The sequence below is a fragment of the Rhizophagus irregularis genome, chromosome 5 (genome assembly GCF_026210795.1).
Source record: "Rhizophagus irregularis chromosome 5, complete sequence".
Classification (NCBI taxonomy): Eukaryota; Fungi; Glomeromycota; class Glomeromycetes; order Glomerales; family Glomeraceae; genus Rhizophagus; species Rhizophagus irregularis.
The window spans coordinates 5,474,401-5,498,327 of NC_089433.1; the positions used below are offsets into that span (position 1 = coordinate 5,474,401).

At 33.9% G+C, this 23,927-nt stretch overlaps 4 protein-coding genes across 4 annotated transcripts; 2 read left to right on the plus strand and 2 right to left on the minus strand.

Annotated features, from left to right (window-relative positions):
- Positions 1 to 2,698: 2,698 nt before the first annotated feature.
- Positions 2,699 to 3,850, minus strand: OCT59_025694 (uncharacterized protein). Its single transcript, XM_025333776.2, has 2 exons — positions 3,790 to 3,850; positions 2,699 to 3,724 (listed from the first exon to the last, which is right to left on the minus strand). Exons 1-2 carry the CDS (start codon positions 3,790 to 3,792, stop codon positions 3,044 to 3,046), a joined length of 684 nt encoding a protein of 227 aa, XP_025189586.1. The 5' UTR covers positions 3,793 to 3,850; the 3' UTR covers positions 2,699 to 3,043.
- Positions 3,851 to 5,937: 2,087 nt separating this feature from the next.
- On the plus strand, positions 5,938 to 7,413 carry OCT59_025695 (uncharacterized protein; the record flags this gene model as incomplete). Its single annotated transcript, XM_025323785.2, has 5 exons — positions 5,938 to 6,049; positions 6,252 to 6,314; positions 6,384 to 6,595; positions 6,923 to 6,980; positions 7,091 to 7,413. The coding sequence occupies 5 exons, from the start codon at positions 5,938 to 5,940 to the stop codon at positions 7,411 to 7,413; spliced, it is 768 nt and encodes a 255-aa protein (XP_025189585.2).
- A 12,177-nt stretch (positions 7,414 to 19,590) lies between these two features.
- OCT59_025696 (uncharacterized protein) lies at positions 19,591 to 20,278 on the plus strand. Its single transcript, XM_025333772.2, has 2 exons — positions 19,591 to 19,878; positions 19,948 to 20,278. Exons 1-2 carry the CDS (start codon positions 19,624 to 19,626, stop codon positions 20,065 to 20,067), a joined length of 375 nt encoding a protein of 124 aa, XP_025189584.1. The 5' UTR covers positions 19,591 to 19,623; the 3' UTR covers positions 20,068 to 20,278.
- On the minus strand, positions 20,142 to 23,691 carry OCT59_025697 (uncharacterized protein). The gene is made up of 7 exons (XM_025323784.2): positions 23,591 to 23,691; positions 21,925 to 23,425; positions 21,690 to 21,846; positions 21,381 to 21,617; positions 20,911 to 21,304; positions 20,305 to 20,842; positions 20,142 to 20,228 (listed from the first exon to the last, which is right to left on the minus strand). Exons 1-7 carry the CDS (start codon positions 23,601 to 23,603, stop codon positions 20,219 to 20,221), a joined length of 2,850 nt encoding a protein of 949 aa, XP_025189583.2. The 5' UTR covers positions 23,604 to 23,691; the 3' UTR covers positions 20,142 to 20,218.
- Between the last annotated feature and the right edge of the window lie 236 nt (positions 23,692 to 23,927).

The following is a 23,927-nucleotide window of genomic DNA, read 5'->3' on the forward strand; positions in this document are numbered from 1 at the left end:
TATATTGATCCTCAAATAACTTTTCTTGATCCCATTACAGTTTAAACTTCGTGTAATGGTAATGGTAAGGGTAAATTTTCATCAAAATAGTGGTCCTTGTACTGTATGTGGTCGGTAAATTCCTGAAGAAATATATACCAGAACGATAAAAAGTTCTGCTGCACAACAAATTACTTTTGAACTTAAATTTAATGATCAATCGTGTCAGTTTCATTATAATAATTTTGATATTTATAATCGAGGAATAACTAACACGAAACAAAAGAAAAATTCAGATCTATCATATTATCCAAAAAAAAAATAGAAAAGGAAACATATGATGAACTTATACAACAAATAGAAGATTTCAATTAAATCAGATGGAAAGAGCAAAAGAACCTGGTAATTTTTACTTTTTCTTAAATTTAAATTAATTTTATTCTTAAATAAGGATTGAATGAATTCTCTGAGTTTTTTTTTTTCAGATAAAATACAAATATTTTATATAGATATTTTCGTGAAAAAAATTTACCTGTTCTGAATTTGAAGAATACATTCTGGGCGTGAAATTTTGGGTAGTAACCAGCAACCATTTGTAAACAAATTTTAATATTCGATATAAATTAAACTTGAAAAAAAATTTATTATTAGAATTTTTTACGGCACATTGCGAATTTTTTAAAAATATAAATTCTTTAAATCTTATTCTATCAATAAATCAAAAATTTAAAATAATTTAAAATACAATGTATTGTAATAATATTATCTCCATATGAATAAGCAAATTACAGTAAATTGCCATTATTTAAGCTTTTTTTTCGCGACATCTGTAAAAAATTATATATTTCAATCAGTCATTAAAATTTCTCAAAATATTTCCAATTTCGTTCTAATCCTTTAAATAAATTCTCGGGAACAAAAAGCAATCTTTTCCAGCAAATATAAATGAGTCTTTATTATTTCTATTATTTATATAGAAAATTTGTATGTTTATAATAATATTCTGTAATTCATGCAGACAAATATCGTACAATTCTTCGTACGTGGACTCCGAAAATCTTTATTTTTCCTTTGCTTTCAGATTTCATGAATAATTGAAATTGTCAAATACTTCATTAATGAATATTCTTTTATTATAGGAAGGAAACAGACGTTTGTAAAAAGTGAGAATATGAAATTAAAGGGAGGATGCATATAAAAGGAATAATAAAAAGATTGTGATGAGAAGAATGATCCTAAAATGAAATTTATAATAATAATATATATTTATTAGATTTGGTCTTTTGTTTTAGGCTGAGGCGCAACTTTGTCAACTACGTAAAGATCGCGACAAAACAAATGGTTTTATTGATATCTGAGACCGCTAAAGATCGTTTAATGTTATTCCTTTTCTTCTTATATAATAATATGAAAACCCGACAAAAAAAATATTACTATTAGAAAATTCGCAGTAAATATGAATATATTTTAAAGTATATAAAAAAAGTCACACAATGATATGCACAACTTAAAGATAAATAATGAATTAACTTTTTAGAGAAGCTATAATAATTTGATATTTACGCCAAGTGTGTGTACAAAATTACAAATGCAGGAATAATTAACTACCTAAAATAGTATAGGTAGGTAATATATTCGTGAATTGCCGAGTGGACCGTCTCGAATTCAAATTATTCTGTAAATTTTCAATCCGTATAATTTATTCAAACTTTTACATACGTTAAATAAATTCAGTCATTTATTACAATTATTAAAAATATTTAGAATTTAAAATTATGAGATCTTTTAGATCATTAAATGATTCGTTGATATGTTCTATTGTAACTTATTTTGCCAATAAATTAATAGATACTGCAATAAACTTTACCGTTTATTGATACTTCACCAGAATTTAAAAAAGCAGAGAAAATATTTTATAATTTTTTTCCATACATAAATGTTGGTAATCATACAACGAAAAAATGTAGAAGTAAAAGTGCTTATCAAAAAAAATAAGGAAGAAGTGCATTAAGGTAAACTCAAAATGAAGATGCTTCTTTTGTTATGTCTAAATAAATCACCGATGACCTTAGCATGACTACAAACGAAATATTTCATCAGTAATTCGTATTACTCGATGAATGTGACACGTATTTTTTATTTTACAAAGGGCAACTTTTATTCGAAGAATTATTATAAATATCTACTTAGCAAGGGCGTGCAAGCATTTCACGAATATTCTAAACACATATATTTTTGTAACGTTAATCAGAGTTATCCTCTCGAAAAAAATGCAATCGAAATAAAGGTCTCAACAAATAAATTGAGAGTAGAGTCTTTTACAAAAGCACGTACCACTGTATTTTTCCTAATGAAAACCCTCCTAAGTATATATGGAAATTTGACCTCAGCTAATTGATCATGATATTTTGTCACGGGTTTCACATCCTCTGAACTAGCTTTACCAAAGGAAAGCAATTTAACTAGAGTATGTCAATGCATTGTCAGAGACGTGATCAAGAATATTATTTAAGGAAGTGACTACTTCGTATGGAGAAGGGATTGGATTCGTATAACTTTAGTATGCATTAAATTTTTCTGAAGTGAAAGTATAACAGATAATCTTTTTTATTAAAATTAGTGTTAGCTAAAAAATTTACTTTGAGAAAAATTTTCTACTAATGATGATGATTAAGTTGTCTCGCAAAAAAATAAATAACATTGCATTCTTACACTAATATGTAATACAAATTAAATGCAATAGACTTTTTTTATTAATGCTTTTTCAGCCAACCAAGTTCACACCTATAAAATTATATGTGTCGTCGTATTATGTCTTGAACTTCCCAGAGATCCAAATTAAATCCGGCAGCAAACCCTGCAGGAGGTGTATTTGGTACAATAGGAAACCCTGCGGGAAGTAAATGTGAACTCCATCAAATATTTCTGGCCTAGGAATATTCATTTGGTAATCTGGAAGATTTGCCGCATTGCAAGGAGGAAATTTATTATTATTATTAGGATCAGAATGTCCAACACCAATAAAAGCTACCAGAAGGAACACCCATTTGATTAATAATATATTTTACAATATTTGTATCAGGATTTGCTGTCCCAAAAGAAATGAAAAAATGACACTAGTTAGAATCAGTGGGGTTGTGCTTGTACGAAGGTACAATGCAGAAATTAGTGCAATAGTACTAGTGTTTGTATTAGTGTTTATACGTTTTCCAAATATCTTGATGGTTAACACAATCTGGATTGTGGTTCGTCGATTAAAGTAGAGAGCGGCTATTTGATGAGGATCAGGCGGGAGACTCTGAGAAAAACCAACTTCAATCATCATTGTTGGATATGCTTTATCCTTTCCATCTACGCCCTGACCTGATCCAGCTGGTGGATCGGGACGATGTCTTGGTCGAACCCAAAAATCAGATTCCTTTGCAATGTTTTGACCCAGAATTGCGGTTGCATCAGTACCATAATCCAAATCCTGATCATTCCATCTACCCATCAATACTGTGATACGTCCTATTACTGTTGAACGAACAAAGGAAGGTACTTTCTTCCACTTCTTCCCCTTCTTCTCGGGCTTTTTTAAATGTGAGCAATTTTTCTCTTGCTGAATTAATAGCCACGGAGGATAAGTGCTCTTGTGTAGGCTGGAGAGGAAGTTGATTAGAGTCACTAAGCTGAGAAGTAAGTTGACTAGACTGTCGAGACTGGGAACACGTGATACGATAAGGAAAATAACGAACTCCTGAGTCTGAAATTACAGCACTAGTTAATAGACTTTATAATGATAAAACTGGTAAATTTCTATAATCTTACCATCTGCTGTATCGTTGCGAGAACTTGAGGTCATAATTTATATATTTTAAGAGCGATTGTTGAGATATTTCTTTAAAATAGAAATATTTATGATATTTATAAGAACGATTGTCGCACAGATTTGGTAATAATCACAATATCAAACATAATCAATTGTTTAGCAAATATATCGTTTTGATTAAGAAGATAATTATAGAAGTTAGTTGTATAATATACTTTATTTTTGATTATTAAAAAAAAAAAAATTGTATCGTTTTTGATTATTCATTGGTCCAAATTAATATTTATTAATTTGCGTAATATCTTAGAAAAATTTTATCGCATCTTTAATATTTATAAACTAAATTTGATTTTCCTGCGACCATTAAATCATAAGATATCAGAAAAAAGGTGCTTAATAATGGTCAAATACGATATTTTGTACTTTATGCTATAACTTTAAGATAATATATACTGTAATAACAATAGCTCGGGATAGCTATGGGAAATCATCTGCAGCTACTTACGGGAGCTCTAGCGTACCTACAACCTTTAATTTTCGCTCTAAAGTATCTCAAGCGTTTGGGATGTGATAATAAATAACTAAAGTCTAGTAATTAAATTAAAGTAATTAAATTGTAAATTATCAAATTAGAAATAATAAATATGGCTTGATATTTACATAAAAGAGCTCGTATATTATCCTATTGTTTTTGATTCACCAATTTATTACTTGGATTAATATAGAAAATGTCTAAGCTCTAAAGTTAATCACAATCAACATTATAGCATTAAGGCATTAAGAATTAATTTCACAATGGCAATAGGACGTATGACGTATGATATGTCGAAATTTTATGTATAATTAAATTAAAAAAATTAAAAATGGCATTGTGGTATGAAAATAGCTATGGAACAATCTATTTATTACTCAAATTAAATAAGAGTTATTGCGTCAGTCACACAAGATCATGTTTTAAGAGTATATATTCAAATACGTTTTATTATTAATAAGAAATAATGTGTCACATGTTTTGGCAATTTGAAAAAAATATCAAAAAAAAAAGAATAAATGAAATATTTTTAACATTTCTTTAAATACAAGCTGTCATATAATCAAAGATTGGTAATCATTCGTTAGATGTATCTTCATCAAACCATGAATACAATTTTTCTTCTCGGATTTCTTTAGATTTTTCTAACCATTCTTTCATTAAATTTTGATCTCGACGAAAACAAATATATTTTGATGATTGTAATGATTTATATAAATCCGCACCATGAAGTCTTTAATAAGTCCTGATCGGAATATTAAAAGTCCGTGTTTACCATCTTCTTTAGCTTTATTAAACGCATCACTATATATGTAAATATATATTATTTAAAGGTTAAATAAATATTTATGAATAATATAATAATATAACTCTTTAATAAATACATATAATAATATTACATATTTATTATACATGTAATTCATAAAAAACTTATATATAAAAAAGCGTTAAACATACCATTTCAAACCAAAGTATTAAGGTAGTTACCGATGTTAAAAGAATAATCCATTCACTTTCAATTCCAGAAATTATTAATGTTTACTACATAGATCAAATGTGTGTAACATTGATAAAATATTTTTCATCTGCAAAAACTGAACAATGAATAAATCAAATCCAAGGTAATAAAATATTACGATCATAACTACATTTGGTGTTTTGCTATAATTTTCATTATTTTTTAAAAAAATTCGAGAAAGATAAGAAAATAGAACTAAAAATATAAGATATTTAATTAAAAAAATCATCCAATTAGTTTTTGCTTGTTTCCATCTTGAATTTATTACTGCTTCCATAGCCGGAATATAAAAAAATGGACTATCGTATTTTTCAATTTGAAGAAATGGACTAAATTGTTCATCTTAATAATTTTGCACATTTTTCAAATTTTTCAATTTCTTCAGGATAATTCTTCCCATATCATTTTGCTTTTCTTCCATATTTACAGCAACACTCATATTTCTTTTTTCTTATATAAAAATATGAAAAAGCGACAAATTCTAGTAGAAAAATTTTCTTTTTATAACAGATCACTTAAAAAATTATTGCAGTAAATAATGAATCAACTTTTTAGAGCAGCTATAATAATTTGAAATCACACCAAGCAAAATTACAAATGCAAAACCACCGTTACCTTCGTGCCGAATCTTTGGCAAAACAAGTTTGGGAGATGGTAAGAAATGACGATACTCCTGATGTTAAGAAGTTTTTAGATATTGTTCCTCATGGTAAAACATATTTAAGAGTAAAATGTTTTTTACGCTAACCATTTTTAAATTCATCAAAGAGTATAGCAGCGCTGTATTTACAAATATAGTAATTTTAAATAGTATAAGTCGACTAAGTTTAAATTTTAAATCTTTATTTTCAATTATGGTAAACGGTGCGCAATGAGTTCAATGTCTATAACAAATGAAAACGATTCTATAGTTATAGAATCACCGCCTCAACCTAATCCTGTAAAACATACAAAGGAAGATGTCTCAAAACCAGGTCCGCGAAAAATAAATTTTAGAATTTTATTTAATTAAATCATTTGTTAACATTTTATTTATATTTCAGTCAGTGCCAAAATTTTAAATAATTGGCTTGATGGCGATTCTTTGAATTTTTATGTAAAAATTACTTGTTTATCTAGTGGTTTTGAATTTTGCAAAACTCATATCTGCAATGACATCAACCCAGAATGGAATCAAGAATTTTATATTCCAATTTACGACATTGATAAAAAATTCAAGATTCGAGTTTATAATAATAATGCTTTCTTTAACCATGTAAGTTTATCCTTGATCCTAAAGACCTAATTAAAGGAAAGAAATTGGATCTTGAACGCGATTTAATAAAACCAAAAAATAGATTTTTACACATACCACCCAGACCTAATAAAGGACAACTTCGTTTTGTTGCCAACTTCTATTCCTTTTCAAAATATCCAAAAACAACAAAATTTTTTAAAACTACTATTACTCTTTATAATTTATATAATTTGATAAATTACCAATGTACAGATGGTAATTTCGAACTAACAGACAAATTAGCAAAATTATTTAATTTTGATTCCAAAAATGAATTGAAAAAAAGCATTCACTGCTACTATAAAGGATGATGAAAAAGTAAAATCTCTCCACAATGATATCTGGGGCACCGTATTAACTACAGGTAATTTTATTTCTTTCATTATTATTAACTTGCGACATTTATAATTTTATTAAAATTACATAAAATATTTTACTCGCATATTAAATTGTCACATATTTCTTTACCTAAAGCACTCCTTAAAATTTTATATACGGATCACGTGATGTGGACGAATTCATTTAAGGAAGCTGAAGTTTACTTGAAGAAAATCGTTACAGATACAAAACAATTATATGGTTTGGCTGAAAATTTTGCAAATGATCATTTTAAAATCAATGAAGAGGAAGTATTAGAACTTTCTTGGGCCAGTTGGATTGGTGAAGCTGCTATAGATGTATCTCAATCAACAACAAAAACTAAAAGCAAATTCGAAGCTACTAAAGAATTTATTGAAAATATTCTTATAGAAACTACTAATAATCTTACTGGAAAACTCCTTGTGCTTATACCTTGACTAAAGTCCATTTTCAAAAATGCTACTGTTTCAGATCAAGAAGTCAAGATCACTTCCATTTATCAATGTGGTGAAGAAATTGAAATAACTGTACCTGAAATTCAAAATAATGGAGAACAATCGAAGATGGTCAAAAATGAAGAGAAACCTACTATAATTGTTAGGAAACAGAAGAAAAAAGATCCTCAATGTGAAAAGGAAAGCCATGCCTATTGTCACCAAAACCAAGAAAGTGGAACTTACTGATATCATTTATAAAGTAGATTTTCCATCCACTACACCCACCATACTACTATTATTGAAATCACTGTCACTTTACCAGTGAAAAGCACCAACACAGTCATTGTTAAATATACAACAAAAAAAGTAATCTTATCAAAAAAATTCAGAATCTGTAACTGAGGAAGAGTACATTAAGGTTATTAAAACTCAAACTGAAGATGGTTTATTTGATATTTTCAAACAAATCACTGATGATCTTGGCATAACTACAAATGAAATATTTCATGAATAATTTGTATTGCTGATGAATATGTCAAAGAATTGAATACTAAAATATTGATCACATTCTTAACATTAGCTTATTGCAATAAAGTATTATATAAATATCAACAAAAATTTAACTCAAAATGAAAAAGCCTGTTCTTGGTTGCATATCCAAGTTAAAAATGAAAAAGAACTGTTAGAATTTTGTGAAAAATTATTGTTGAGAGAGTTTTCAATATAAAGAAGAAAGAAAAATTTTCTTGATTTGGCAATATTCCAAAATGATAATTAATAAAAATAAGAAATATAAGATTATAAAAATCATTATATATATTACTCGAACTTTGATTTTTCTTTAATAGTAAATGAAATGGTAATAAATTTATCAAAAAAAAAAGAATGGTAATAAATTAGTACAAAAAGATTTAGTTTTAAAGTTTAATAATTTTAAAAAGTTAAATTGTAATACACATAATAAGATTCATATTATCCTATTGGTAAATTTATTTTTAAAAAATGTATATACCTTATGATAGGACCCCGCTTACTTATAATAAAAGTCACTGTAATTCTAAGGTAAAACCATTAAGAAAAAAATTTTGATGACGATCCTACTATAAATAAATAAATTATATCTAAAAAAGGAAATATTACACTGCATTATTATAATTTTTTTCCTTTTAAATCAATTAACCAATAATATTAAGAATTGGAGTAAGGTAAAATTACTAGTAAATTTGAAATTTTTCCTGGAAACCTTTATTAGAAGTAAGCGGGATCCTCTTATGATTTTAAATTTATTAATATTTTTATAATACAGTTTGAAGAATTAGTAGATTGTATGTAACATCATAATGTTTTTCAAGTTTTTGATAGTTGCTTATCAAATTTTTAATTTTAAGCTTATATACAGTCAACTCTCTTTATAGTCACACATTTGGGACAGTCCATATTTGGTGATTATAAAGAGATGTGACTATATAAAAAATTTCTTATATTTGTATATCATAATTCCGGCCAAAAATTAACATAATTTTAGCCAGAATTATACTTAAACCTTTATTGTATCGTAACTTCGCCAATATTAATCGTAGAGAGATGATCTTACCGCCATTCGATTCGTCTTGATGAGACGGTTCTAATGGTATAAAATACGTCGAAATCCAATCACTAGATTAATTTCCGAAATTAAAAAAATATTAATGGTTTTTGTGTGATAACTCTGTTAATATTGATCCTAGAAAGTCGATCTTACTACCATTCGATTCGTCTTGATGAGACGAATCTAATGGTATAAAATACATCGAAATCCAATCACTAGATCAATTTCCGAAATTAAAAAATATTAAATGGTTTTTAAGTAATAACTTCGTCAATATTGATCACAGAGAGATGAGCTTACCACCATTCGATTCGTCTCGATGAGGCGATTCCAACGAGCTATAAATCATCTTTTTACAATCACTAGGTACCGAGAAATCTAGCAAAATGTTAAATGGCGCAGTAAACGTAAATCAAGAAATATTATAATGCCGATGTTTAACATTTTGTTGAATAACTCGTCAGCCAGTGATCGGAAAAGGATAAAACTAAAAAGAATAAAACAAAAACTCTCTCCCGTTCTGCTCACTTGACAATATTTACGAAAAAAATAAAAAATTTTTTCGGAGTTTTTTATTACTTTTTCTTTATAATTTCTTTATTTTAGTTAACTACTACGACACTTTACAAATGGGTAAAGATAACAAAAAGAAAAATAACCAGTCTAACAAAGATACTACATCTAAACGTCCTGCCTCTAGCTCTCCAACTGGCAACGTTTCTGGTCAAGGTTCCTCTATGTCTGGTCCTTCGAACACCCCACCTTTGACCACCTCTACTAATAAACGTACCAGAGTCAGTGCTGAAGACTCTGTCATGGATGTTGATAAACCTCTCACGCCTCCTGGCCCTGTTGAGACAACTTCCGCTGAGCTACCTTCTCAACCTGATACCTCCTCTCTTGATGCCTCTCAACACGCCCCTAGCGATAAAGGCAAAAGCCCAGATATTACTCCCGCAGTATCCTTCCCTGAACGTGCTGCCTCCCCGGACGCGTCCCAGGCTGCAGTACAGTCTCAACCTACACTTTTTTACGCCTCGGCTGCTCCTAATGACGTCGAAGGCTTTTGGACTCACTTCGCTTCGAACCGCGACGCGTGCGACGCGGTTGATAGGCAACTTTCCTTGTTTCCCTCTTATGGTAGTCGTGCCACGTGTAGTGGTTCCAACGATTTGAAGAGGATCATCGTCCACTTCCGAAAAAAGGATGATCTTGACAAAGCCACAGCTTCCGCTATGGATTCCTTGTTTGGCTTGCATTTCCATGCATATGACCCCCAGGCTATTAAGGCAGATGAACACGCGCGTACCCTGGTGGTTACCGATATCCCCCTTTTTATAACTGACGCTCTTTTGCGTGGTACTTTTTCTCGTTACGGCAATATTACTCGCTGCCATACCCGTTTATCTAAACTTTATCGTACTGCATACATTACCTTTGAATCTACTGGTGCTTTACGGGACCTCGACTCTACCTGGGGCGTCCTTTGTGGAGGACATTGTTTGCGTATCTGCCCCGCTACCTTCTCACCTGACCAACGTGCTGAAAGACGCGCTTATGTCGCTTTACTTGCCGGTCTTCCGCGTGGTACTATAGCGGTCGATCTTGCTGAAATTGCCGATGAAATTTCCGCTAAATCTGTCAATGTTCCCTTCTCTATGAATTCCTACAATCCGAAACCTTACGCTTATTGCCATTTTGCCTCTGAAACGGCTATGGAAAACGCTAAATCTATTTCATGTGCCCTTAAGAAAGTTGGCCTTACCTGGCATTCTCCGGATGAAGTTACTTCTCTTTGTCATCGATGTGGTCGCCCGAACTGTAACCCTGATCGATGTGGTTCTTCATCTAGACCCAACCGCCCTCCTCGCCCTTGGCAATCTAATGATAAATTACGTGCTTTATATAACAAGCATTTACCCCCTTCTCATCCTGCTAAACGACATAATCGTTTCGCTCGCCCTGATAACGCTGATGATGGACAAAGCCGTGCCAATGCTTCTCGCCATCGTTCAAAATCCAGACCCAATACCCGACAACAATCTCGTTCTCGTTCTCAACGTCGCCCATGGAATCGTGACAATCTCAATAACAATAATAATGCTCAACGCCGTCGCATTCCTGATGCAAATGAACTTGATTACTATATTGATGGCATGGATGTTACATACCCTGCTCCTCCCACTGTGCTCACTGATTGGAAATCTATTGGTGCTGCTCTTGAAAAAGTAGTTGAAGAATTAGCCCTTCTTACCACACAATTTGCTTCTATGAACAGCCGCATCACTAATTTGGAATCTGCTATGGCTGCTCGTACTCCTATTCCTGGACCTTTTGTCGCTAAACCTTCTTCCTACATCCCTTCCTCTATGCAAGGATGGGATGATACAGTGAATCGAACTGATAATAATATCCTCGTTGATATTAATTCTCCACCTTTGCAATCAACAAGTGGTTTTTCCCCGATTCCTCATTTTGCTCCCATCCCACCTTCCAATGTCGCTCCTTCCTCCCCTATTGATATGGAACAGCGTCTCTCCTCTCTTTCTGATACTGTTGCCTCTTTGGCTGGTTCTATTAAAGAAGGAATCCAACAAAACAACCTCATCTTGGCTCGGCAACAAGGCCAAGCCAATCAATAATTGTTCTCTTTTTCCCCCTTCTTTATTACCGATTTATCAGTGTGTAATAATGATGGACAACAATAAACATAATTTTTCCCCTCACCCCTCTCCCCTTATTAAATTTGGTCAATTAAATGTTAATGGTTTATGTTCCCCAGTTCGACAACAACATTTGCTTAATTTTTTTCTTCACTCCTCCTTTGGTGCTTTATCTATTAATGATACGCGTCTTTCCCCTTCAAATGCTAAATTTATTTTTAAAAATGAACACTCCCAACATCACTTTAAGTCCTATTGGGCTTGTTCATCTTCTTCTTCTCGCCCTCATGATGGTGTTGGTATTTTATTACGTAATCCCCTTCATAAACATGTTCAAACAATTGATCCTTGGAACGGTCGACTTCTTAAATTAGATTTGTTCTTTCATCAAACTAAAATTTCTATTATTTCTGTATATTATCCCCCTTCCGGCTCTGTTCATCAATCTATTTGCAATGATCTTATTGCCAAACTTCTTTCTTGGCTCGATTATGCCCGAGCTAATAATTATTTTGTAGTTATTCTTGGCGACTTCAATGCTGATGTAATCGCTCATTCTAATTATTCACCTAATCATTTTAAGCTTCTTCGCTTGCTTTCCTCTCGGTTTTTTACCGATCATCAAGCTCACTCCTCTACAAATGGTCCTGATCCCACTTTCTTTCATGATAATGGATCTTCTCGACTGGATTATATTTGGTCTTCGCCTGGTTTTCCTGCCCCTGGTCTTTTTTCGCAAGTGGTTACTTGTCCGAATCTTTTTGATCGACCTTTCACCGACCACAAAGTTCTTACAACTGTTTTTGACTTTAATTCTTGTCTGGCCATTTTGGCTAAATCTCGTCTTAAACAAAAAAAAGAAATGCGTACTATTTTTTCTTATGCTTCCACTTCAGTTGAACAATGGAATAATTTTACCGTTGAAGTAGATGATTCTCTTGGAGTTTATTTAGATAGCCATTATCGCCCTAATTCTGATTTCTCTTCCCTTTCTCTTGATCGTATGTGGCATGCATTGAAAGCTGCCATAATTAGTGCTGCAATTGAAACATTACCCTTTCAAAAAGTCTCTAATACACACCGACATTCGTACTCTCCTGAATTAACTAAACTTATTGCTATTAACAAGTTTTTAGATCGATTTTTATATCGCCTTACTACTCGTCGCTCTAATCGGCCCGCTCAGATTGCGCAAATGACTGCTGCCTTGCCTTCCCATCTTGAGAACCTAGCTTCCTTACTTCCTGATTATTCAGTTCCTACCTATTCCACCACCCCTGCATCTGTATTTAAATCGTTTTTACGATCACAGAAAAGTTTAGTTTCTGCCTTTTTGTCTACTAAATTCGCCCAACACCTTACGGACTCAGTGGAATACTATACTGCACTACGTGACGAACATTTTTCGACTTCACTTGGCTCATTTATAGATTCTGCCTTATCAGTAGAAAAACGTTCGATTATTCTTGACCGTATCCTGGTTGTTCTGGACTCAACTCCTACTTTATTAACGGATCCTTCGGATATTAAACAAGCCGCTATTTCTCATTTTCAATCGATTGTTTCTCCCCCGTTGGTCCACTATTCTTCCATCACTTCATTTCCCGCCCGATGGCAACAAGCTTACACTCCTCTTGCAAATGTGTCTGCTTCATTATATGATCCTGTTTTGGCGCCTATTTCTCTACAAGAATGGTCTGCTGTGATTTCCTCCATGCCAAATAACAAAGCTTCCGGCCCTTCAAAAATTTCTTATGAGATGATTAAACATCTGTCCGGTGAAGCCTTGGATTTTTCTCTCTTACTTGCCAATACCTGCCTTTCTCGCGGTGATATTTCTGCTGACTGGCGTGAAGCTGTGGTTTATCCTATTCCTAAACCTCACGATTTTGATGCTCAACTGAAGAACACTCGACCTATTACCCTTTTGGAAACAATTCGTAAATGTGTAGTTAAGGTCGTTACGAATCGTCTTTCTAATATCCTTGCTGATGGTAAAATTCTTCAAGGAGGTAACTTTGCTGGTTTACCTGGTGGTTCCACTGATGTCCCTATCAAAATGCTCGACGCGATTATTCATCAACAGAAGCATGACTCTACTGATGATCAAGAACTATGGATCGTTTCTCAGGATATTTCTAAAGCTTTTGATTCTATGGATCTAAATATGCTTAAATTAGCTTTAGAAAGATTACATATTCCTGCACTTTTAGTGCGATTTATTTTAAATCTTTTTACACGACGAAATAATAAGATAATTACTTGTCATGGCGATACAGCTGCTTACAGAGTACGTGTTGGTATCGATCAAGGAGAAATCATTTCCCCTCTTCTTTGGGTTATTTATTTGGATCCTTTACTTACTGTTTTGAATCAACAAGCACGAGATCCCTTTATTTTAAAATCTTCAGCCCTTTTAAATTATTCTCCACTTGAATTTGAACAACATTCTTTACCGGTTTCACATTTAACGTTTATGGATGATTCTACACTCATTGCTTCTTCAAAATCTGGCATAGAAGACCGTCTTTCTATTACTGCTGAATTTTATACTTTAAATAATGTTCAAGCTAATTCTGCGAAATATGTTCTCCTTTCATCCTCTTCCCCCTCCTCGAAGATTATTTTTGATCTTTCCCCTTCTCCTTTAGTTCCCATTCCTTCCCTTTCCCTTTCTTCTTTATCTGTTAAAACTTCGTTTCGTTTTTTAGGAGTATGGTTTTCTTTATCTGCCTCTTCTGCTTTTGTTCTCAGACAAGTGCGCTCCATGGTTAAAGATATGGCAGCTCTCCTGGGACCGAAGAAATTATTAGCACAGCATGTGGCCTATCTTTATAATGCTGTCCTTCTTCCGCGATTGGAATTTCGCCTTCAAACTACCCTTTTTTCTGAAAGTACTATTCAAACAATTGTCAAGCCTATGTTTTCGGTACTTCGAAGAAAAGCTGGTCTTGCTGCGACTACCCCGTTACCTTTATTATTCCTTAAACTTCCCTTTTCTATTCAAAATGCTTTTTATCGCTTTCTTTCTTCCCATATTGCATCTTGGCAAAAAATCTTCACTCACCCTGATTTCAAAAATTTTGCCCTTTATGCTATCTCCTATCTTCAAGGATATTTGGGTGCTGAGAGTTGCCCGACTACTATCAACTTAGAACCATGGTCACAAATCGTTTCTTTGCGAACGCACACTTTGTTTAATTCGTTATTGTTTTCTTCGCGTTTGAACATCACGTGGTCTCTTTCCTTCCGGCCTCCGAGGCATGATCTACAACCTGCTCTGCCACTCCGATCTATTCTACCTCATTCCATCTTTCAATCAAGTTGGAAACTTTGGAAAAACCTGAATATATTTGTGCTTGCTCAGTTGGTTTCTCCTTGTAGACGTTATCTTATGAATTGGCCTGACCTTCGTTATCTTGGCATCGTTGGTCGTAAAGGACAGATTCCTAATTGGTTTACTTTTATCAATAATAATTTTCTTTCTTCTTCTTCTTCTACTTTACTTTTATCTTCATATTTTATTAATTCTTCTTTTACTTTAGCTTTTCCTTGTTTATTAGATCATACTGTTAAAGATTATTCTTTTTATCCTCAATGGGCTATTAATCTTGACTCTGCTACCCAAACTTTATCTGTTGGTCGTGTGTGTATCACCTACAAGAAACAAAACTCGGCTATTATGTCGCATTGGCTTCCTGTATCTCCCTCGGCTGATGAACGATCCTATAACCCTTGTCCTGGTTGTGCTCTTAACATTCCTGCCTTATCCAAGAAATCTGCTATCAAACAACGTTGTAATAGTGAGAAGTGTTTTTTCAATATCACCCTGTCGGAAACTGTGGGTTACCCTACTAGAAACGCCAAAGTTTTTGCGGCCTACCTCCCCATCACTCTTTCTACTTCATGGAGTTATGCCACGTCCTTGGCCCTTGTTCATTTGATGAACCCGCCCTCAACCGCTTCTTTCACCCTTTCTCCTTCTGTTAAGGACAATTTAGATGATGATGTTTTGCCGTCTTCTGTGCAATCTTTGTATACCGATGGCTCTTTCCGTCCTGCCAATGATTCTTTATCCTCTTCCATGGCTTCTGCTTGGATTGCGCTCGATGATGATGGATTTATCCTTGAATCTTCATCCATGCATCTTCCCTCTTGTTTTCCTTCGGCTCTACGTTCTGAAATTTATGCTGTTTTATTAGGATTGACCGCCCTCTCCCGTGATTCTTCAATTTCTATCTATACTGATTGTAGTCAGTTAATTTCATTATGGACACGTTTTGTTGATGTTCCTTTCTCACCGAAGTTGCTTCGAGAACCTAATCATCTTCTTTGGCTTTCTATTCGACAACTTATTATGGATCGTAACCTCCATGTCGATTTGATTAAAGTCCCTGCTCATGGCGATGACATTTATAATGTACAAGCGGATTCTTTGGCAAAAGATGCTCATTCATCTATACAACCTTCTGTTTCGCCTTTGGCATTTTGTCATGCTCCATGCTTGTTAACTTTTAATTCTTTACCTGTTGACATGAATATTCGTCACTTTCTTCGCTCTATAGCAGACGCTCGTGCTCTTTTATCTTTTTGTTCATTGGCACGTTTTACTGCTCTTGGTTCTCCTTCACTTTTTGATTGGGCTGGTATATATTTTTGCCTTTCACAAATCAAAGGTTTTGCTTCACATAAGAATGGTCGTCCGGAATTCTGGATCTTCCGTATCAAACTCCTTTTGGATATGTTGCCTACCTTAACTACTCTTCAACAACGCAAACCTTACTTATACTCTCCTGACTGGCTTTGTCCGCAGTGTAACTCTGCTCCAGAAGATTTGAATCATCTTTGGACTTGTCCTTATATTTTACCAGAATTAAACCCTTGTTTAACACACCGGTCTGAAGTCATTAAATTTAGAAATTCTTGTTTATCTTCCTTTCTATCCTTGAAATCTTTGGATATTTCCTTTCAAACTGAATTTTTTGCTTTGGAATGTTGGAACTATGAAGCTCCTTCTTTATCCTGTCTTTGGCTTACTCGAGGATTGTTGCCTGCACATTTAACGACATTTTTGAATCAACACTTCTCTCTCTGTTATATACAAGACTATTTCTCCCCTTCTTAATGACTTCCAAGTCGAATTATATGGTGAAATTTGGCTATGCCGGAATGTTCTTTTTCATGCTTGGGAAGAGTCGCAGGGTATCTCGGCTGCTTCCAAATTACGTGGCCCTTCTACAAATTCTTCTTCTTATACTATCTCTCCTCATCGTCACGACTCCTCTTTGGCGACAGTTTCTCAGGATTCCTGGATTTCTTGGATATCCTCTTCTATAATTCGGGGTGGATCATGGATCTCGCACCTGGATTTTCTGCGCCGCTTAACAGTTCAACCTCTTAGGATCTCTTTCTGGTAACGGACTGGATTTTTGGATGTTGGATAGTTGACTCACACTGGCCTTCGGGTAAAGTTGGGGTATGCGATTCTGTAATAGTTTAGTTTTTCTTTGCTTTAATTTATTTTAGTTTAGATTTCTTTACTTGTATGAGTCGTGAAGCTACTCTTTTTTATTTTTTATTAGTTTATTTTCTTATTTTTGTAATATTGTTCGATGTTATTTTCGAAGTTCTAAATATAAATAAAAGATAAAGTCGTAAGACTGTTTGCACAGGAAAAGGATAAAACTAGCCTAAAATGGTGGTATGGAAGGGTACTAGATGGTTGATGTTACCTGTCGAAAGTCCTCCATGAAAGTAGATGCTCTCTAAAAGGTCGTTGAATAAATTGAGTATCGTATCGTACAATGGGTATAGGATGAGTAGGCGGCGTGTACTGCTTCAGATCGGCCTAAATGGCCCGAAGGGGGATGTCTTATAGTGGTGCTGTTACCTGAGGAATTAAGTACTCGGTTTAATAGTTGCCCATTGAAGATGATAGGACACAGACCCGAGATTAGTCGCTAAGAGGCGAATGGGTGGTACGGCCGTAAAAGCACTTGCAAAGGAAAAGGATAAAACTAGGGTTGGTCACCCTATCTTGGTGGTTAGTCGAGACCATCCGTTAAGCCTGAGTATGGTGAGGTTGCAGGTTCGATTCCCATGACCACGGAAATAAAAAGAATTTTACTGCGGACGCTACAACCAATAGCGTGAAGGTACAGGGATTAGTGTAGTTGGTTTACTGCATCATGGTGAATTAGTGTGTACAGTTAGGCCGCGGCATTTCAGGGGCGTAAGGGTCATGGTGCCTTCTTAACGTCCCTATGAGGCCATTGGCATGTGCGCAGTCCTGTCCATTCGAGGTCGCTACTATACCGGGGTGGGGGGACTTCCTGTGGGCTGGTGGTCACTCTGCGATGCCGCTTGGGGTCAGTAATGGCTAGATGGTCATCCATAGATGGTAAAGCTGAGGGTGCAATGTCTTAGTGGTAGTTAGACTTCTGTTAGGTCTTAGGAACCAACCAAGGTGTTCGTGCACAGAACAGGTAGCATGGCTATGGGGTTCGATTCCCTACTCCTTGGGTCCTGGTTGGTTGATCCCTGGTGGTTGATACCCACCATAAGGGGTGATCCTGGACAGATGCCTGCTACTTCCTGTCTGAGTGGTCACTTACAAAGTATACCACTTGGGGTAAACAACTGTACTATCGGTGCTAGGTAATCGCGGGCTGTAGTGGCGCTTTGAGTGAGACTTAGTACCTAAAATGGTAGTATGGAAGGGTACTAGATGGTTGATGTTACCTGTCGAAAATCCTCCATGAAAGTAGATGTTCTCTAAAGGTCGTTAAATAAATTGAGTATCGTATCATGCAATGGGTATAGGATGAGTAGGCGGCGTGTATCTGCTTCAGATCAGCCTAAAATGGCCCGATGGGAGATGTCTTATAGTGGTGCTGTTACGAGGAATTAAGTACTCGGTATAATGATTGCGCATTGAAGATGATAGGGCACGCCGAGATTAGTCTCGCCAAGAGGCAATGGGTGGTCTGGCCGTAAACACTTGCAAAGGAAAAGGATAAAACTACCACCATTCGATTCGTCTCAGTGAGACGATTCTAACAAGCTAGCGACACATCTTTGTACGATTATTAGATGCCAAGTTATTTAATATATTCTTTATATAACCGTGATTATAAACGGTTCTTTTTAATATAAGATTTTTGAGGATAGGTGTGATAGTGACTATAGATAGATTGTGACTATATAGGATAGATTTTAATAATAAAGTGTTTTGAACATTCAACTGGTGTGACTATATAGTAGAATGTGACTATAACGGGAGTGACTATAGAGGGAGTTGACTGTAATTGCTTTACTTAATTTTTTACTTAAATACAGGATTCTAAAAAATATATGAAACTGGAATCTGATTTTATATAATGAAACTGGTTTAATAACTCAAAGTTTGATTATTTGTATAGTAACCAATTGGCAATTTAAAAGTTAGATATTTATTAATAGTTTGTTGATATTAATTAAATTATTATTTTTATATGTAATTTTTATTTTAAATATAATACTAATAAGATTTATAATTATAAAAATCAAAATATTAAATATAGAATTTTATGATAATTTTAAATATAATGATTTTCTGTTAATATTAATTTACTTTACCTTAATAAAAATTAAATTTTAAAGTTTTTAATGAGTGAAAAGTAAGGTAAATTGCATATAACTTAAAAAAATGAAATTTAAAAAACTATATCAATATTTATATTAATGTAATTTTTGGTGAAATTTAAGGAATTAATCCAGGATATTATACAATTACTGGACTAGCATTATGTATATTGTTTGTATTTTTTAAAATAAGTACTATATATATAGTATTAAAACTTTACGTAATCTGTTAGAACCCTAAAGATCTACAAATGTGTCACAAAAGAAAAAGGGTATAGGTCGAGGAACCCTTTTTTGTTACCTGAAAGATATATTTTAACGTTCCTTTTCTATAATATGGCAGAATCGGCAGAATCACAAAATTATGGATCAATAACTTCTCCTATCCCGCCACCATTCTCACCAACTTCACCTACTTCACCTGTTACGGCAGCATTTTCGCCAGATCCAAATATATCTCAACCTATTTCTGATGATAATTCTACTCGTTTACAAAAGATTGATAGTGAACAAGAAGAAATTAAACAGACTGCTGTAAATGCTTTACATCAAAATTCTATATTAGCTATGCATGTAATTGCAAGTGGTGAGGTAAATCAATTAAATAATTTTACGATAGAAAAAAAAAAATCTTAAATCATACATTTTTATTTTATTTAGTCGCCTGCTAGAACTAGATTACGTATGTTGCGTTATTTAACAGGTTTGCCACAACCTGAAAATAAAAATTTCATCACATCAACTTCATCATATAATGAAGGACCAAGTACAAGAGATTAAAATTGAAGTGGGTCGATGATTATTAAATGATTAACTTAATCAATCTTATAATTATTAAACCGTTTATTTCGTTACATTAATAATATATTTGGTTTTATTATTCATATTATTAATCCAATTAAGACAATTATTTTCTTTGGATTCATAGTTTTTAAATGTATCTTAAATTTAATAAAAAATTTTTTTTAAAATGTAAAATTATATACACTGCAAATTAGCAAAAAAGTTATGATTTACATTTGACTGTTCCATCCCTGGATTTCGGGGACAGCCACTTTCTTCCCCTTAAATTCTGCTATCCCTCGGATCCTCCTACCACCAGCGATTATAGCAACCGGCACAGCACTTGGTTGACCGGTGGTCAAAGCCGCTTTCTGTTTTTCATTCCCTTGATCCATTGGCATAATTCTTTCGTCGCATAAGGGACATTTATAATTGGCATCGGTATTCTCAACTAATTCTTGATATTTTTCTGATGTGATGTCTTCATCACACCTTATATGGATCCACCTATCACATACATCACAGCAAATCATTTCTTTATCATCTTCATTTTCTTCTCCATCTTCGGAATAAGTTTTCAAGCACATTGGACAGAACCTATCTTCGGAGAAGTTGAAATTGCATTTGTTACATATCGTTGCCAAGTATATTGGAAATTTTGTTGATTCAGATGTTGCCTCCGCATGATGATAGTTGTTAGCAGCATCATTCAGCGAGATAGCTTTTTCTCCGCATGAATTGCATTGGGCACAAAGTGAACACAACCATGGGCCTATATTAAAAAAAAAATGTTATGATAAAGACTAAGGTGACTTAAATAAATCCAATAAATTTCTTTACCTTGGGGAACTTCGGTAACTTTGGGATCACTACAATCAAGATGCCAGCCACGGTCACAGTCGTCGCAGATTAGAAGTGTTGATTCGTCTTCAGAAGAATGACATTTAACACAACTTTTGCAATCATTACATAGCCAAGAATATCCTTCCATTGCAATGATAGGTCGTGGGGTTGTAAGGCCTATGCAAAGCGGATGATACTTTCTTAAGCAATTTGCACATTTGCTCTTATATTCTTTTGAACATGATGCACCAGTACGGGGTACGGTGGCGTCAGGAGCAGTAATTGAAAAACATATCGCGCAAGAATTCTCAGGGAGAACGGGTAAAGGTTGAGCTACATTTGGAGTAGGTGCAACAACCGCGTAATTTGATGTAGCAACGTCATTTGATAACTACAACAATAATTGTATATACTAATTAATGATAAAACGATAAATTTTGATTCACAAATTTAATATATTTTCTTACCGGGACTATACTGGAACCTATTACAACAGGTTTAGTTCTTTCTAAGGTATTTCTATCCGAGGTTGCTTCAACATTTATAGGGTCACGCGGGTGTCCCTTATGATACATGCACCTGTCCCCCTCGAAAGACACCCCGCGTTTGCAAGGTTGTCCAGTTGTTGCGGTCAATACACCACAAATATACTGGGGAGGTGCTTTTCCAGTCGTATACTGAAACCTATTCATAATATTACTTGTCTAAAAAAAAAAAAATAGAATATAAATTGTTTGAGAAATTATCATTAATATACTTGAAAAGTCTTGACGTACCGGATCAGGAGTATAATAGTAACGCTGTTCATATGGAGTCTCATTAGCATCATGTGACATAACAGATGATGGTTGCGGGGCAATTTCTTGGTGAGAGGCAACGGCCGAAGGGTGGTTTAAAACTCTGGGAAGATCTTGACCAAATCTTGTACGGTGACTATATCCATTTTATAAATCAGAGTATTAAATTAGTTTATAAAGGAAAACATGTTACAATTAAAAAATAATTACTTACATTGGATACCTATGTTGAAATTGGCCATCCATTAATGTCATAGGATATTTTTCCTCATGAGTTTGTCGTGTCCCCTCCTCCATTTTCATACTGTCAATAATCTGTCGGATCTCATGAGGTAAAACCTCCAAAACTTCTGGATTTAGCGTGCCAAAAGGATTGTGAGGGACCGTTTCAAAATGAATATCTGGATCCTTTGTTGCTATCGTAATATCACTTGATAGTGGTAATACTCTCGGCTGTGATAAGGCTTCAACTCGTATGCACGTAGGCTGAGTTGCCTGAGGTACTTGATCGATATTAGTATGAGGATCATAAAATCTTGGTTTTTCTTTCCTATGAATCTTTAATCTAGTATTATAATCTCTTGTCGATAAAGCTGTTTGATACATCCAATTTGTCTTATTGACAACTTTACGTGGTTTTGAACCCAAATATACTCGTCTTGAAAGAATATTACTAGCATTATCTGCTCCTGATGCCTCCCCTTTGTCACTCAGATCATCATCATTAAATCTAATTGATGATTCATAATAATCATCTTTCCTTCTTTTCCCCCCTACAATAATTTTCGACCCAAACAGTTTGTACGTAGCTCTAGCTGAAACAAGTGTAATCGCTCTGCTTCTGAAATTTGATGGCAAAAATCCATGCGTGATAAGGTAATCACGTTCTTGATCTGTCGCATGTATTCGTTTCAAAGTTGGGTTCCGTAAAAAGAACAAATAACTGTCCCGAAAACCTAATAGTTTTGCAGGATCCATAGATAACATGTACCAGATGTTTCCTCGAGATGGTAATTGAAAAACCTGTACTTTAAATTTACGACCACCTAATAACTCCCCGTCTTTCGTAATTTTTTGTTCCCCCTTTTCATCAAGTTTACCATCATCTTCATCGTTATTGTTTCCTCCTTCAGCTTCATCAGCCTCCATTGGTTGTGTCGTTATCATTTGTTGAATTTCAACATTATTTTCGTCTGTTGGCTTATTACGTAATGTAGCATCGCCATTAACTTGCTTGCTCGACACTTCTAATTTCTTTCGACGTTTCGTATCAGCGTCGTCTTTCGTTTTCTTTCTACGTTTTGTGACACCACCATCATCTGCCTTTTTTTTACGTTTTGTGCTAGTAGGTGTGTTAATAATATTGTTAACAGATTCAGGATGCTTACGCGGTCGACCTGGTTTACGTTTTATCGGAGTTATAACTGTAGCCGTTGGCTGTGAAGGCTCGGGATTAACAGTATAACGTATTCTTAATCTCGGTTGCGGTGTTGGCTGTTTTTCTTGAGAAGTCTGATCAATGTCCATATCCATATTTGAATCTGTAGCAGTGGTATCTGTAATAGTTTGTGGAGTTTCTACTTGCTCAGTTTCAAGAGGGAGTGTAAGTGGTGTCAAAAGGGCTAATTTGTTGCCCTTACGTGCAGCAGAACGTGTTTGCCTTGGAATAGGAACAGGCTTAGAACGTGCATTGCGCTTTGGTCTAGCTTCTCTTACTACATTATGTAAAATAAAAAGCGTTGTTAATGAGGTTATTTAGGAATATAGATCGACTATAACGCGAAAAAAAAGGCAGCACGATCTTAAAAGAATTATTTCATGGATTCGGTTCGTAAAAGTAAAGTAGTAATTAATAATTTGTAAATATAGTGAATACAAACCTCCTTGTGGCATTTTAATTATGAGTTATTAAAAAATTATGTAAAGAAATGTTACTTTATAGATTGTAAAAGACAATTTGAGTGGCTTTCAAAAAAAAACTACATTATTGATTTCTTATTGGCTGTAAATAAATTGAGATAATTACCGTCAAGGTTTCCGTTCAATTTTCCTAAACTATTTTCATTAAGATAAATGATAAATACACGTGATGAGAATTACCATAGTAACTGGTTTAACGACTTAACGACTGAACGTAAGAACGATGTTTAATCAAAATCATGTTCATTAAGTATCGAAGTATCGATAAGTGACTATCATATTGTGTACATAATATAA